This window comes from Camelus bactrianus, chromosome 28, assembly GCF_048773025.1.
Source record: "Camelus bactrianus isolate YW-2024 breed Bactrian camel chromosome 28, ASM4877302v1, whole genome shotgun sequence".
In the NCBI taxonomy this organism is placed as follows: Eukaryota; Metazoa; Chordata; class Mammalia; order Artiodactyla; family Camelidae; genus Camelus; species Camelus bactrianus.
Window position 1 is genome coordinate 20290018 of NC_133566.1, and position 16046 is coordinate 20306063.

General features: G+C 42.1%; 1 protein-coding gene across 1 annotated transcript in view; it reads right to left on the reverse strand.

Moving 5' to 3' along the window:
- The window catches only part of DNAH6 (dynein axonemal heavy chain 6), a 150366-nt gene extending 135700 nt beyond the window's left edge, over positions 1-14666 (reverse strand). Inside the window, exons 1-5 of the mRNA XM_045519487.2 lie at positions 14134-14666; positions 12658-12898; positions 8619-8795; positions 5168-5424; positions 2138-2405 (exon numbers count right to left, since the gene is read on the reverse strand). Of these exons, the coding sequence (XP_045375443.2) occupies positions 2138-2405; positions 5168-5424; positions 8619-8795; positions 12658-12882 (927 nt within the window). The 5' untranslated portion in view covers positions 12883-12898; positions 14134-14666. The remainder of the gene's footprint in view (positions 1-2137; positions 2406-5167; positions 5425-8618; positions 8796-12657; positions 12899-14133) is intronic.
- Positions 14667-16046: the final 1380 nt, after the last annotated feature.

A 16046-nucleotide genomic window follows, 5' to 3' on the forward strand; every position in this document is an offset into this window, starting at 1 on the left:
GCCACCGTCACAAATCGGAGTCCTAGGTGTTGGTTTTCAAAGCACACGTTCCAAGGCCAGTCACCCTCGCTTCTCAATCTAATCAATGGAGGCGCCGTTACATTATATAAGAAAGTTAACTTTATTCATATGTGACCCTGGCTTAAGTTTTATATACAGCACACTCTTGGACTCTTTTCTAGGAGTTTCCAAAATAGGACAAGCAATAGCCATTCAGACTGACATGAAACAGTGCTTTAATTATTTATTCTAAGTACAGATAAAGGGAAGTTCTAATCAGCAGAGTCCCCCATGAAGAGACGCATGATGATGTAAACAGATGCAGAACAAGCATCTGACAGACTCATCGTGGCTTTGTGATAAGAACATTCAACAAACTAGGAACAGAAAGCAACCTCCTCTTCACGTCAGACTTTAATGTGAAGGACTGAAAGCTTTCCCACTCAAATCAGGAACAAGGCAAGGATTTCTGCTCTTGTACCTTCTGTTCAGAGGGTTCTAGCCGGGGGACTTAGGCAAGAAAATTAAACAAGGGTCATCCAGATGATAAAGGAGGAGTAACACCGTATCTGCACCTACTTGCTGATGGCATATTCTTGTTCGTAGATTATCCTAAGGAATACACAAACACATGCACAACAACCACACTGCCAGAGTCCACGATAAATTCTACAAGGTTGCAGGAAACAAGTTCAATACACCAAAGTCAACTGTATTGCTATCTAGAACATACATAAACTACTTATATATATATTTATACATTTAAAATTTATATATATTCTATATATATATATATATATATATATATATATATATATATATATATATAGCAGACTATGTATGTGATTAAAATGATGAGAACTTTCTGGTCTCTTAGGGCTGCATTAAAGAGAAGATGTTGTCAAGGCCAAAGGACTACCGGGATGGATGGCAGGCAGAGAGAATGGCGGCTCCCAGCACATGAGAGAACAAGTGTTGAGAACGGACAGAGGGAATTTCAGAGACTAATGCAGGGAGAACTATTTTACTTACCTAGTAATAAATTTGTAAACTGTATCCTGTCCAAGACACGATAAAAGATGAGGAGCAGTAAAAAGGTAGTAAAGTAGGTTCAAATGATTGACAGACCCTGAATGAAGTCAGAGGTCTAGGGGTTGAGTTTGATACCGGGAAGGATGAGAATGGTTCCTGCAGCTCAGAATGCCTGATGGAATGGAGGGCCTGAGGTGGTGCACCTTACACACCTGCCTTGCACTCATATCTATGCTAGCCGTGTTCCTTCAATGTGCTTTTTATGATACGACTGATGTCTTGATAATGATCTTTCAGATTACCATATGCAAAGTGAAGGAAATGATCAGTAAAAAGCAAACTTGAGGCTTCTGATTTGAGAGGGTGGTGACTCAGTGTCATAAAAATAAGACAGCTGAGAACTCTGACAAGAATGGTGATGGCAGTTGATTCCCAGGAGCCAAGGAGAAAACTTCTACTGAAAATGGAAATGCAAGGAGTGGGCAGAGATTTTAAATATGGCCACACACCCTTCGACAGTCCTTTTTCCATGATTACCCCCTCCTCCAAAGAGTAAAAATTTCCCTACTGTTGGAATCCACAGCAGAGAGGAAAACATATGATATGTTGGGAGGTACGGGTCCATGAAAAAAAGCCCCCAAATTATTTTGGACTATAAAGTCCAGAGTGTCTCAGAGATGAGAAGAAGTAATAGGAGTTGCCAGACTACTCTATTCAAAAGGATGTACAGGGGAATGGGAACAGCTCAGTGGTAGAGTGCACACTTAGCACACACGAGGTCCTGGGTTCAATCCCCAGTACCTCCATTAAAAAAAAAAAAGGGATATACAACTTTTCTGATCAACAATAAAGAGGGTCATAAATCCAAACCTCTCAGGCTGCTTCTAATTTAAGGGGACCTGTGCAACAATCTTGTTATACTTTTATATTCTGCAACCCTAGTTAAAATGTAGAAACACACTAGACTGCCCAGAATCTTAAATGGCAGACAGGATAAAAACTGTGAATTCTCTTAAAAGGTGAATTATTCTATTTCAGGGAGTTTATAGCAACACTTTGTTCTTCTGTGAATAATTCTTTTAAAATAGGATTAATAAATACGTACATGATTAACAATGAACAAATCTTTTTGTAGAGATTTTCGACATTCGGTGATTTTTTTGGAACGGACATTCTTCTTCCACACGTTAAAAGCCTTCCATTTCCGGAAAAGTGAGAATATGGGAATCTTAGTGAGTTCTCTGTGATACAGGTATTCCTGTTCCCATCGACCAGTTTCAATAAATTCAACGTCGTCATTATGAACATGAGTTACTGCCTTTTTGCTAATAGTATAGTAGTCATTTTTATTAATGTTCTCGTAATTTACAACGCTATGAACAAACAAAAATTGGGGCAAGTGAATACAATATTCACTACAAAATTAAGCAATTGCATTACTTTTTTGTTTCAAAAAGATAAAACATTTCTGGGAAACAAATATTTTAAAATTTAAAAAATTTTAACAACTGCCTTTAGACTGAATAAATCATTCAAGAAAAGAAAAGGGAGCTAATTTTTTAACCCCAGTTGGACTTACGACAGCTCTTAAGGCTTTCACAACGTTGGCAATATGCTGGATGGTTTCAGTTATGCGATTTTTTTTTTTTACAAAAACAATTATGGATTTTAAAACATAATAGCCCTATAGGGAAGCTACCTGGAAATAAGTTTTTATTTATCACTGACTCTTTGGAAACTATTCAATAATAGTGTAAAAGAGTTTTACACTACCCAGTTTGACAGAATTATGAGAAAGATTAAAGCAAGAAAATATGAACTAGATAAGGTCAGAATCAAAACCTAGATTGAAAAAAGGCAAATGAACTTATTCACAAAACAGAAACAGACTCACAGACATAGAAAACACACTTATGGTTACCAGTGGGGGAAGGGGGTGGGCAGGGATAAGCTGGGAGTTCGAGATTTGCAGATACTGACTGATACATATAACATAGATAAACAAGTTTATACTGTATAGCACAGGGAAATATATTCAGTATCTTGTAGTAGCTTACAGTGAAAAAGAATATGAAAATGAATATATGTATGTTCATGTATGACTGAAGAATTGTGCTGTACACCAGAAATTGACACAACATTCTAAACCGAATATACCTCAATAAAAAAAAACAAAAACAAAGTAACACAAGCTATTCGTCTCATCTTAAAAAAAACAAAAAACAAAACAAAACAAAAAGCTCACCCTTGATCTCAATTCTCCCTTCATCTGCCACCCTGCTTCTCCTCTGTCTTCAGCATCCCCAAGGTAGTATGTCTAAATCCAAACTTGTGTTTTTCCCTGAAGAATGTTCCATCCAATCTTCTGTACCTTAGTTAATAGGAACTCCACCCTTCCTCTTGCTCAGTCAAATGGATCCTTGAAGTCATCCTGGGCACCTCTCTGGCTGTCCATCTCGTATCCAATCCATAAAAACATCCCGTTGGCTTAGCCTCCAAATTATTTCCAGGATCTGACCCTCTTCTCACCACCTCCACCACCACCACCTGGTCCACCTCTCACCTGAACAGGCTTCTAACTGATCTTCCCATTCCAATGTTGCTCCTCAAAAGCCTCTACACAGCAACCAGAGAGGTCCTCTTCCGAATGTCATACAGATACCGGCATTTCTCTGTTCAAAATCCTTCCTTGGTTCTCCGTTTTTCTCACACTAAACGTTCATGTTTTTATGACAGTTGGTGAGGCCCGCCATGGCCTGTCCTCTCAGTCACTCTACAGCAGTCACACCCACCTCCTGTTGGCTTCTTGAACATGCCCGGTGTGTCCCTGTCTTGGGGTGTTCGTGTTCACGTCCCTGCTGTCTGGAATGCTCTTCTGCCCTCTCCCCATCAGCATGCAGTTCACTCCTCCTTCAAGTCTCCGCCCCAACGCCAGCTTCTCAGCGGGGCTCACCTTGACCACCCCAGTTTATACACCACCGCTTTCCCACCCCTCCCAACCCCTTTTGTTCCACTCCTACTTCTCCTGTAATACCTAGCACATTCCATATAACTTACTTCCGTATTGTATTTATTATCGTCTCCCTCTGCTAAAATGTAAGCTCCCCGAGGGCAGCAATTTTAATTAAAAATTTTAACTAATACATTTCTAGCACCTAGAAGCACTCATGCTACAGAGTGGGTGCTCAGTACATTCTGCTGAATGGTTGGATTTCCCTAAGCATCTCTGTTCCTTCTAGAAACGATTTTCCACTCGTGTTAAGCTCTTTCAGATCTATCATTTACATCTTTGCTTCAAAGGTTTTTCTTCTCTCCTCATTTTTCCCCAGCAAGAGAGCTGTTTTCAGTGTTATCTGACTCGATCAAAACTACAGCAATGAGTAAGGGAGAACAAGAGAATTCCTAGAAGGAACTTCTGTCTTCCTGCACAGCAGAGAAGTGGGACAGGAGCTCAGAGAATTTGGTGGCAAAGCTCAACTACAATCACCTTCAAGAAAAGACCGTCTTAACACCTGTAGTCAACCCAGCGGAGCAGCCCTAGAGGAAAGTCAGTCTCATCTCTAAGTCTGACCACCTGTTGTGCTGAACCTTCAAGCAACTGGCAGACTCACATTTGGGCGACTCTTCAAGTTATTTCAACAACGAATGTATTTTTAGCAACAACAGAGAGTATATGTGAGTGCGTGTATATGCATATGCGTATTATTAATCTATATATATAACCTAAGTAATCACTCATTTAATTGTTTAAAAAACCCTTATTTCTAATCTAAGGAAAGCTGAAATGATATGTAAAAAAATTATGCATCATCTTTTATACCTTGCCATCTTCTTTTCTCAGTGATCACTGAGATGTCCAAAACATGTTCGTAATACTTATTAAAAATAAATGACATTGCATAATATAAACATATAAGAAGCACCACAGTGTACTACTTCATAAAATGTCTATAAATAAAGATAAACAAAAAAATACACAAAACCGTTGTGATTAAGATTCATTTGTCATTGGATAACACCCCAAATTATATTTTATCATATTTATCATTAATACTCATAGTAATTATGGATAACATTTGCGATCCTATTTGTAACTTTCACTGTTGAATAAATTGCTTCGTAAACGAGAACTCACTTCAGGTTATACGTGTCATATTCAATGGACGATCTTGGCACTGCAGAGATCATGTAAAGAAAGCCGATGTGCTCATTTTCACGTATTATTTTAATGATTTGCAAGGGATTTTGAATGTTGGCTTTAATGACTTCCTCCCGGTCGTGGAAGTGGTACTCAGGGTAAGCTGAGGCACTGGTCTCATAAAGGCCTCTTCTGCCAATGCTGGTATGTGGCAGTTTAGACGGAGAGGGTAAGAATGTCTCAGCAGTAGGCCACTGGATCGAAACAAAGTCAATTTTGTGAAAAATGAGTTTTTTTGGGGGGAAAAAGGAGCTAGGTGTAAGAGACAAAATAATAACCCCTAGGACTAATGACCACACTGCCCGAGATGTCTAGGCCTCAAAGGCAAGCACTTCTGAACTGAAAATTTTCACACCCTTGTTGGGCACGGACATATTCCTTCTCAGCACCCCTGCCCACCCCCACTCCCAGTGGTGCCTCCCACGCCTCCTCCTCTCCCTCCACTCAGTCTTCATTACATCAAATATTACCAGCCCCCTGGTGCCTGTGGGGGGGCCGCCACCCTCCTTGCTCAGTTGCTCTGCACCTCCCCTGACTCTGGCCTCGCCCCTCAACTCCCTCACTTGGTTCTGACAACCTCGATGCTTTTCAGTGAGTGACACCTTGGACGGCTGTCAGCATAACTCACACTAAACTAGTTTTCAGCGAATGGCAGGGGCTGCTGTACTGAGCACTGGGGATCAGTATGTACGAGCCATGGAGACGCATGTATGTTACTCACTTGTAACTGCCTGTTCTGGAGACAGTGCTGCTGACACTTAAGTGTGCCTGTGAATCGCCTGGGCATCCGGTTAAAATGCAGATTCTGTCAGTCAGGCTGGGGCGGAGCCTGAGATTCTGCATGTCTCACCTGCTCCAGGAGATGCGGATGCCACTGGCCCGGGGACCACACCTGGAGCCCCAAGGCTAGGTCCCCACCATGTTCACACACTTGAGCTTTGCTGGAACCCCTGGGTCCCACTGTCTGCTCTCAGTGCCACTCACACTCCGCTGCTCCCCCACAGACTCTGGGCAGCATCACACACATCCTCTCCCCCTGGGGAGGAGGCTGGTAACTGTGCTAGAGGAAACACGGCGTTAACTCCCAAGGGCCCTCCCTGCGTCTCTCTGACACAACAGATGTAGCCGGCCTGAAGACAACAGAATCACCACTGCAGACCTGCTTTGATGAGTAACTGAGGAACATCCATAAATGACATCTTCCCTGCCTATCAGCACAGTTAGCGGGGTCTGCTGTTTCTACAAGAGTTACTGCCCTAAGCTCTGTGCAATGACTGCCCTAGAGGGTTTGGATTCATGAGGGTCATTACCCTCCATTTCCGATTAAATACTCTGTTGAATAAGACTTTCAGAAACGAATTCTGGAAAGTTCAGAGCTAAAGGAAATAAATCTTCCAACTCAAAAAATAAAATGTGTTTCTTTCATTTATTGGCCAGGGACAGCAGCAAAGACACTGTTCCCTTATGTAAAAGAAGAGGCCAAACCAGGGGCCAGAACCAGAGAAAACACACATTGCTTGGTCCCAGTGTTTCAACAAGAGCTGCAGTCAACTTTCTTACGAGGCCCAAGTATTCCTACTTTAACAGGAAGTACATTTATTTCCTTTATTTTATCCCGCGAAAAGCTGGGCTGCATTCTGGGTGAGAGAGTTCTTCAACGACAGGCCGATGTACTTTCATCTTATTTCTAATTCTGTAACTCAGTGGGAAGATGTGACTCAACTTAAACAGTCACATACGTTCGGCTTCTGCAGGGGTTGGAGGGGAGGGAAATGAGGGAAGCATTTAATCGTAAGGTGTAGATCACCTGTGTACTTCCCTGTGGTGGACGCCCAGCTCAACTGATAAGTCAGTCTTCCTTCATTACTGGAAGTAAGGTTTCTAACTTCCTCCCTCCCTCCCTCAGCCTCCTTCCTCCCTTCCTTCCTTCCTTCCTTCTTCCCTCCCTCCCTCCCTTCCTTTCTTCCTTCCTTCCTTCTTCCCTCCCTCCCTCCCTTCATCTCCCAGGAAATCCTCATTGTTACATTTCCATTCTAAACTCATTCTGAGAAATCGATACCCAGAAAAACGACCCTCCTCTCAGAATAAACCCCCTTCTCCTCTCAAAGGGAACGTCCCTTTTCCTCCACATTTCCCTTCAATCCCTAAGTCTCTGTTGAATCCTTCACTTAATTACAGCTACAACCAAGCATAACCCATAACTTACTCCTTTCCAGCCGCTCCCTTCATCCCAGATGCGCACGCAATCTCCCCTCTAAATTCAAGCTCTTGAAACCCACATTATACCAAAAGAGTTAAAGGGCAAGCAGATCTTTCACGACCCCACTTAAAATATCTCCTTCTTTCCTTCTACTTCACAGAAAGCAAATTAACTGAAGCCATACAATTTCATACAATTTATCATACGATGTTCTCTCGGAATGATCTCACCCAAACCCGACATGAGCCTCCCTCCAGCTGGCTCCTCAGGTCCACAGCTCCCCCACCTTATCTGCCTTATTGCCTCTCCACTCATGCCTCGGAGCTTAGCACCTTCCCTCGGGCAGCTTTTCTCGCACTGACCATCCCTGCTGGCCATCAGGGATAAGCACCCCTTCTATTCAGTTCTCCACTATTCTGGACTTCAAATGACCAATGAGAGAGCTCTTATCACATCCCACTGCGCTTGGGTGTTTGCTGTCCATCTGCCCACACCTCAGGATCCTAAAGTCCTCCAGGACAGAGCTTGTCCTCAACATGTCATTTCTAGCACTCTGGCCCAAAGCTTGACAGGCAGACGAGCACTGACATGTTTAACAAGCCTCTAAGGACCCTCTCAGTGAAAAGCTCGGAGAATTCTCAGCTCTGTTGGTATTTTTATTGTGGGTGTGTCCTCCACATTTCCTCCCACTTCGGTTCTTCTGTTTAATTATATCCAGGCATTCATGTAAAGCCAGGCCCTAGTGATTTCTCCCCAGAGCTCCAATTCATTTAGTCCCTGCAAGGCAATCCCCAGCCTACAGCTCTCACCAATCACATCGGTCATCCTTCTAACTGGTTCCACTTCTATTTTACTGCCCTTCATCAAGGTCTTCAAAGATTTGGAGAAATAGTGATGGAAATTTCATTAAAGTTATAATAACATCCAAAACACTATCATGTTTTCTTTTTACATGCTAGAGATTATCAGAAGACACTGTACAGACGCTGGAAGTTCTCCTTTACGATTTTATCCTACTGTCCAAGGTTTCCTTAAAGAGGAGTAACTGGGAAATACTGTGTTCTCTACATCCACTACGTTTCCTGATAGAAAACGACTTTGCCACTGTTCTTGTGAGTGAAAAGGCAAGTTAGCAACGCGACATGAAACTAAAACTAAAAGCATCAATTAAGTACTTTAATATTCTACCTGCTTTTTCTTTTTCACAGAGTCTTCATGATCAAGAAACTGACCAAGAGATTTGGTAGCACGTCTTTCTTCAGTGCTTCCTGGAGGTTTTAAGACTCCAGAAGCAATTAATCGGCGTCGGTTCTGGTCATATATGTATTCTGGCTTCTTATGATCTTGGTAGACTTTTAGCACCGGCTGTGGGGAATAAAGAGACATGTTAATCTTTCTAACGTTAATGCGAACTTGTCTTGCTCTTCACTACCTTTCAACTCTCCCCCTGTTGGAAACCGATCACCTCTCTGGACTCACTTCCTATCCAAGCCACAGTCATCATGGCAGCTCCCACCAACGAGAGATCTTATCACATCCTACTGTCTGTCCACGGCTTATTGCTTGACTAAGACTTTTCTACTTGGTTTCCACTAATTGTGTCCCTTAAGTACCAATGAGCACAGCTAAGGGGGAGGTTATGACAGAAGATGCTCAGAGGCATGAAGTCACATTCTCAGTGATTGTCCAGCACTCACCCCCACATTCAGGACAACAGCTGCTGTAGGAAGGATCACACAGCCCTCCCACCTGACCCGAAAGTCATTAATCACTTCCCACCATAGCTGTAACGGATTGAAGACCACCAAGAAACCAAACCACCTGATTAAAAAATGGGCAGAGGATCTGAACAGACACTTTTCCAAAGAAGACATACAGATGGCCAACAGGCACATGGAAGATGCTCAACATCACTCATTACCAGGAAAATGCAAATCAAAACCACCACGAGATACCACCTCACACCTGTCAGAATGGCCGTTACCAACAAGATAACAAATAACAAGTTTTATTGAAGATGTGGACAACAGGGAACGCTGCTGGTGGGAATGTAGACTGGCGGCAGCCACTATGGAAAACAGTATGGAGATTCCTCAAAAAATCTTAAAAATAACTACTGTATGATCCAGCAATTCCACTTTTGGGTATTTATCTGAAGAAAAATGAAAACATTAATTTGAAAAGATACATGCATCCTATGTTCACTGCAGCATTACTTCCAATAGTCAAGATGTGGAGGCAACCTAAAAGCCCGCCAGTAGATGAATGGATCAAGAATGTGTGTGCGTGTGTGTCTGTGTGTATATACACACACACACACACAATGGGTTTTCTCTCTTTTTTCTTGTCTGAAGGCTGTGGCTAGGGTTTCCAATACTACGTTGAACAGAAGTGACAAGAGTGGGCATTCTTGTCTTGGTCCTGATCTTAGAGGAAAAGCTTTCAGCTTTTCCCTGTTGAGTATTACGTTAGCTGTGGGTTTGTCACATATGGCCTTTATTACGTTGAGGTATGTTCCCTCTAGGTCCACTTTGTTGAGAATTTTTATCATAAATAGATGTTGACTTTTATCAAAAGCTTTTTCTGCATCTACTGAGATGATCATATGATTTTTTTTATCCTCTGTTTCATCAGTGTGGTGTATCTGTTGATTGATTTGTGGATTTTGAAGCATCCTTGCATTCCTGGAACAAATCCCACCTGATTATGGTGTGTGCTCCTTGCAATGTACTGTTGAATTCTGTCTGCTGATATTTTGTTGAGGATTTTTGCATCTATGTTTGTCAGGGATATTGGCCTGAAACTCCTTGTGGTGTCTTTGTCTGGTTTTGGCTTCAGGGTAATGCTGGCTTTATTAAATGAGTTTGGAAGAGTTCCCTCCTCTTCTATCTCTCAGAAGAGTTTGGGAAGGATTGGTACTAATTCTTCAGTGTTTGCTAAATTCACCAGTGAAGCCATCTGATTCTGGACTTCTGTTTGTTGGGAGACTTTTTAAATTGTTGCTTGAATCTCCTTAACTGCAATCAGTTTGTTCAAATTTTCTATGTCTTCATGATTCAGTCTTGGTTGCTTAGTTAATTCCTAGGTTAACCTTTTTTCACGTAACGTAACATGAAAATAAAAATAACAAATTAGCACACAGGGCCTTCAAGAATGTTCTCCTCCAAAAGGAATCAATACTTCAATTTGAGAAGTGATGGAATAGGGTTAATGTCCATAAGCCACGTGTATGGTTTTAAATACCTCAAAAACTGATAGGAAAAATTAATCTAATTTCAAAGTAGACAAAGGCTAGGAACAGAATCCACAAAGTAAGTAACATGTCTGCCAATGAATGAATGAAAAGGTACTTAACTTCATTAATAGTATGCAAATCACAACAACAACGTGGTGCCATTTTAACCCATCAATCTAGCAAAAGTCAAAGAACTGTCAGCAACAGCGTTGGCCAAGAGGCGGGTAAGGAGGCCCTCTTACACACTGTGGGTGGGGAGGCGAATCTTCCAGCACAATTGGGCAATAGTTTTCAAAATCAAAAAGGTACATATTCAAAGACCTATACGCCAATTCTGAAAATCTATCTTTACATGTCCAAAGGCAAGGCCATTCAATGCAGCATCATCTGCAACAGCAAAATAAAAATGACAACAAAGCAAAAGGGAAAAACCTGAACTCCCATTAGGAGGCCGATTAATGGGTGTTCTAGTACAGCATATCCAGGCAACAAAATACAGTGTGGCTGTTAGAAAAGATACCTCTGTAGACAGACTGGAAAGATTTATATATGTTTAAGAGAAATAAGTACTTAGAAGATCAGTATGTAGTGTACACTCTTTCTTTAAAGCTATACATATTTATATACACATACACACATATATCTGAATATACATTTGAATAAATATATAAAATATGTATATTCATATTTTTGAATATATATTTGAATAAATAGATAAAATAGCCTGAAAGGCAATCACTAACAACAGTTTAATGTCTGAGGGTGGAAGTGAGAACTTCCACTTTTTACTTCACTGCTCTTGTACATGGATTTATAATTATCCAAGGGCATAAACAGATTCTTTTTTTTTTTTTTTTAATGGAAATACTGGGGATTGAACCCAGAACCTAGAGCAGGCTAAGTATGTGCTCTACCACTGAACTACATCCTCCTCCCTTGGATTCTTAAAATTAAGGATTTTCACCAAAGGGAGCCTTAACTCAAAAAGACACCTGCACCCCCATGTTCATAGCAGCACTATTTACAATAGCCAAGACATAGAAACAGCCTAAATGTCCATCAACAGATGACTGGATAAAGAAGTTGTGGTATATTTATACAATGGAATACTATTTAGCCTTAAAAATGATAAAATAATGCCATTTGCAGCAACATGGATGGCCCTGGAGAAGGTCATTCTAAGTGAAGTAAGCCAGAAACAGAAAGAAAAATACCATATGAGATCACTCATATGTGGAATCTAAAAAAAAAAAGACAAAATGAACTTATATATAAAACAGAAACAGACTCACAGAGATAGGTTACAGACTTGTGGTTGCCAGAGGAGAGGAAGGTGGGAAGGGATAAACTGAGAGTGAGATTTGCAGATAGTGACTGGTATATATAGAACAGATAAACCAGTTTATATTGTATAGCACAGGGAACTATATTCAATATCTTGCAGTAGCTTACAGTGAAAAAGAATATGAAAATGAATATATGTATATTCATGTACAACTGAAGAATTATGCTGTACACTAGAAATTGACACAACATTCTAAACTGACTATACCTCAGTAAAAAAAAAAGTTAAGGATTTTCAGACATGTACAAAATTTGGGGGGACACTAGGCATTTACTTTGAAACTAATAAAACTATACAGCTATGGCTTTTGCTCTTACTGAAGTTCCCAGTATGAAATGGTACCCTAATACCTAAAAGAGCCTTACAACCTGCATAGTTAAGGCTGTATATTGTACATAATACTGGAGAGGATTTATCTGCTAGAAAACGTTGTTCACCACTGCATCCTACCACCTCAAACAGTGCTTAGGAACTCAATATTTTTTGAATAAGTAATTGTGTTTATATCTTCATAAACAAGTCTTAACTTTCAGGTTTTCATTCCTTCTCTGCTAATTAAGAGTCAAGAAATTACTTCCATCTCCCAAAGCAATTTTTCAACCTCTTTGGTAGCCAAAAGTGGCTAAAATGCTGGTTTTCGAACTTACCAGAGGCTCTAGTTTTATTGGCTCCTGTCGTTTTCTTGTCCTCTCCTGAGCTCTTGTAGTGTGCTTAAATGTCAGGAACTGTGTGTCCTCTTCATTTTCTGTGGGTGTTGCCAAGCTCAGCCTTCCCTTTGCTTTTATACTATTCAGTCTTGTAAGCCTCGGGTTTTCCATCAGCTCTTCAATGTTTTTCAGGTCCAAGTCATTCTCTGAGGCACGAAAAGCCATCCTCACTCCTGGAGAGCTTAGGGTCAACAAAAGAAAAATAAAAAGTACAGCAAAAGAACTGGGGAAGTGGGGTCAAGTGGAGGGGTTTTAAGAACCAGGGAGAGCTGAACTTGCTTATCCTCAAATAAAACCCATCAAAGTTACCCCATTCTTCCCAAACTGAGGACTTGAACCAGAGGAATGAAAATTAGGAACTATGCTTGGCCTTCTAGAAGCTCTGTAGCTGGCGTAGGACCCAGGAATTTGCATGTCTAGCTAAAGCTCCTGGAAGCTGCTGCAGCTGTCTCTGATTTGGGGACCACACTGGTTCAGATTTGGAAGGATGAAGAGAAATACAATTATACTGAGATCAATGTTTCTCACACTTGAATATGCCAAGTATCTCCGGGGTGGGAGGCTGTTCAAAATGCAGGTAGTTCTAACCAGGCAATCTGAATCACACAGCCTAGGTACTCAGCAAAACCAAATAAAGGAAACAAACAAAGGAGTTGAGGGCTAAATCAAAACAGTGTTTCTGGAGCTTTTACGTGCATGAGAATCATTTGAGGAGCTTATGAAAATGCAGACTCCGATTCATAACCTTTGAGTACCAAGGCCCTAGAACACTAGAACTATGAGCCTTTTGGAGTGGTCTTGGACCCTCACCACCGCTCACGCTCCAGCCCCACCAGACGGATGGAAATACTTTCCTTTAAACAGTATTACAACACATGAGGTCTTGAGCCAGGTGTCAGCAGGCCCAGGTTTTAGTCTAGATCTGTGCTGGCCAGTTAAAACGTAAGGCATACCTCCTGTGCAATTTCAAATTTTCAAGTAACCGCATGTACACACAAAAAGAGGGAACAGGTGAAATTATTTTGAATAATTAATTGAATAATTTTAACTTATCCAAAATAGTGTCACTTCGACATGGAGTCAGTATAAAATTTATTAATGCGATAGTTTATTTTTTGTTAACTACATCGTCAAAAACACAGTATTTCACCTTCAGGGCACACCTCAATCCAGGTTAGTGGCTACCATACTGACAGCGCAGGTCCATGTGTGAGCAGTTCGTGTGACATCTCCGACAAGCCCCTTGACATCTAGTCCTCACTTTCCTCTAAAACGCTAGGCTGATAATCGCCAAAACGCCTTTCCACTGACTTTCTCTATCTCTCTGAGCCTTTCCTTATGTGCTCCAGAAGCCGCGCTGAGACTCTGGCCGAGAAGTCGGAGCTCAGGCCCCCCGAGCCATTCCCGAAGACTCACCTAGTCAGGGGAGAGCAGCCACCGCCGCAGAGACAGAGCGAAGGCGAGTCCGGGAGCAGAAAGTTGTCGCCAAGCCGGGAATGTTTCCCGTTGCCTAGCAGTCACCAGGCCTCCAGCGACGCGCACTGCGCCTGTGCGCGGTCCGTCGCCACGGCAACCCCTCAGCCAATAGCAGCTCTGGATCCAGGACTGTGGAGGGCAGTCGAGCCAATGAATGTCTCCGGAGAGCTTCCTACGTCGCTGGTTGGCGGGGAGGCCGCACTCCACCTGCCCAGCCCCTCCTCCGCGCAGGGACTTGAGCACCTGTTGGGCGGGCAGGCCGGGCAGCCGAGGGAGGTGGTTAGTTCTCGCTGTTACTTAGCTCATCAAGCGAGCTGCCCACGCTCAGTGTTCTTCCCTCCATCCGCAGGAGTCTTTTCTGTTACTCCTCAACAGGCTTGAGATCATCTTGACGTTCGTTTTAATCGAAGTTTCTCTGGTTAGAAGAATCAAGTGTCTGTGTAGACAGACAGTTCGGGCCCCACTCTCCGAGAGAGCGTCTCTGCCCCACCCACCGACCTCCTCCCGGGAGTGTCCTAAGAACGCAAGGAATGCGGGCTCTTCGTCCTCTCAATCCCCACCGTGTCCTTTCTACTAATGTTCTTTAGCACGAGGTCATATTACTTGGTCCTCGCGCCCTACTTACCAAAGCAAACCCTTGGTCTCATTGGGCACTTAGACCCACCTAATTATGTCCCTAAAGGACTGCTGCGAACGCTGTAAGGAGTCGACCCCTCCCACGCCCAGTGCAGGTTGCTTGCTGGAGATGCCTTATCCCAGTTAGCGATCAGAGGAAGCAGCCCTTTTACCTGCCCTGAGGAAATTTTCCACCAGATGGCAGAGTCCTGGTTTTCAACCACCCCTCCAAAATGACGTAATCACTGCTGAAACATTATTTCATTAACCCTTTTTGGTCACCCCTCCCCGCAACTTTTTTAACTTTGATATTTGTTTCTTGCCTTGAATGCCAAGTCCTGTGTGGAGTACTTCACATATCTTACTCACAACCCGAATTTTCTTTCAATCTTAACATATTCAGGTATGTTTTTTACGTGCTAAGGCATGACAGTACCTAGCAAGGTAGAGAATCCGATAACAGGGCTGGAACGGAGGTAACAGAGCACTTAATCCAACTACTCCCTCATTTGATTGATAAGAGAACTGAAACCTAGAGAGCACGAGTGTTTTACTCCAGGTCGGGCACCTAGTCCCGGCAGAAATAAAGCTAGAATACAGATTTCCTACTCCTTAATCAGGAACTGGAAACAGCAAAGGAGAAACTTTAGAAACAATTCAGAAAAACCTCAAACATAGGCATAATAAATACTAATTCCCCAGAGATGAAAGGTACCCTCAGTTAATCAGAGCCAATAAAATACAAGCTAGTAATAAAAAAGAAATTCAAAACAACCCAATATACACCAAAGGATAAAATGATCATACATGCCATGTTAGACACACCCAAAAAATAAATTTCATTTCAGATGTGCAGTGAATGTTTTAATCTGTTCAAAGTTTCTGTAGTGGAGACGAGGCTATTGCTCCTCAGTCCAAGAATTGTCTTGTCAGTACATATACTGCTTTTGTATTGAGAGAAGTGAGTTATTTTTAAAATAGCACAAGGAAATATATGAGTGCATACAATGGAGGGACCGTGAACTTGACGGAGGCCAGGTGAATGGATCAGGAACACTGGTGGATTTAACCTTCAGTGAAAAGAAAAGACACCCTGTTTCTTGTGACGGGAAGGAAGGTGGGAGCTGATTAGGTAAATTGGTAGATTTGGGGCCAGATTTTTTCTGTTTTCTCCATGAAGCAGGAGGTAAGGTCAGGTGCTGAGAAAGATGGAGGTGGGAGTGGTCAGGCCCCAAACA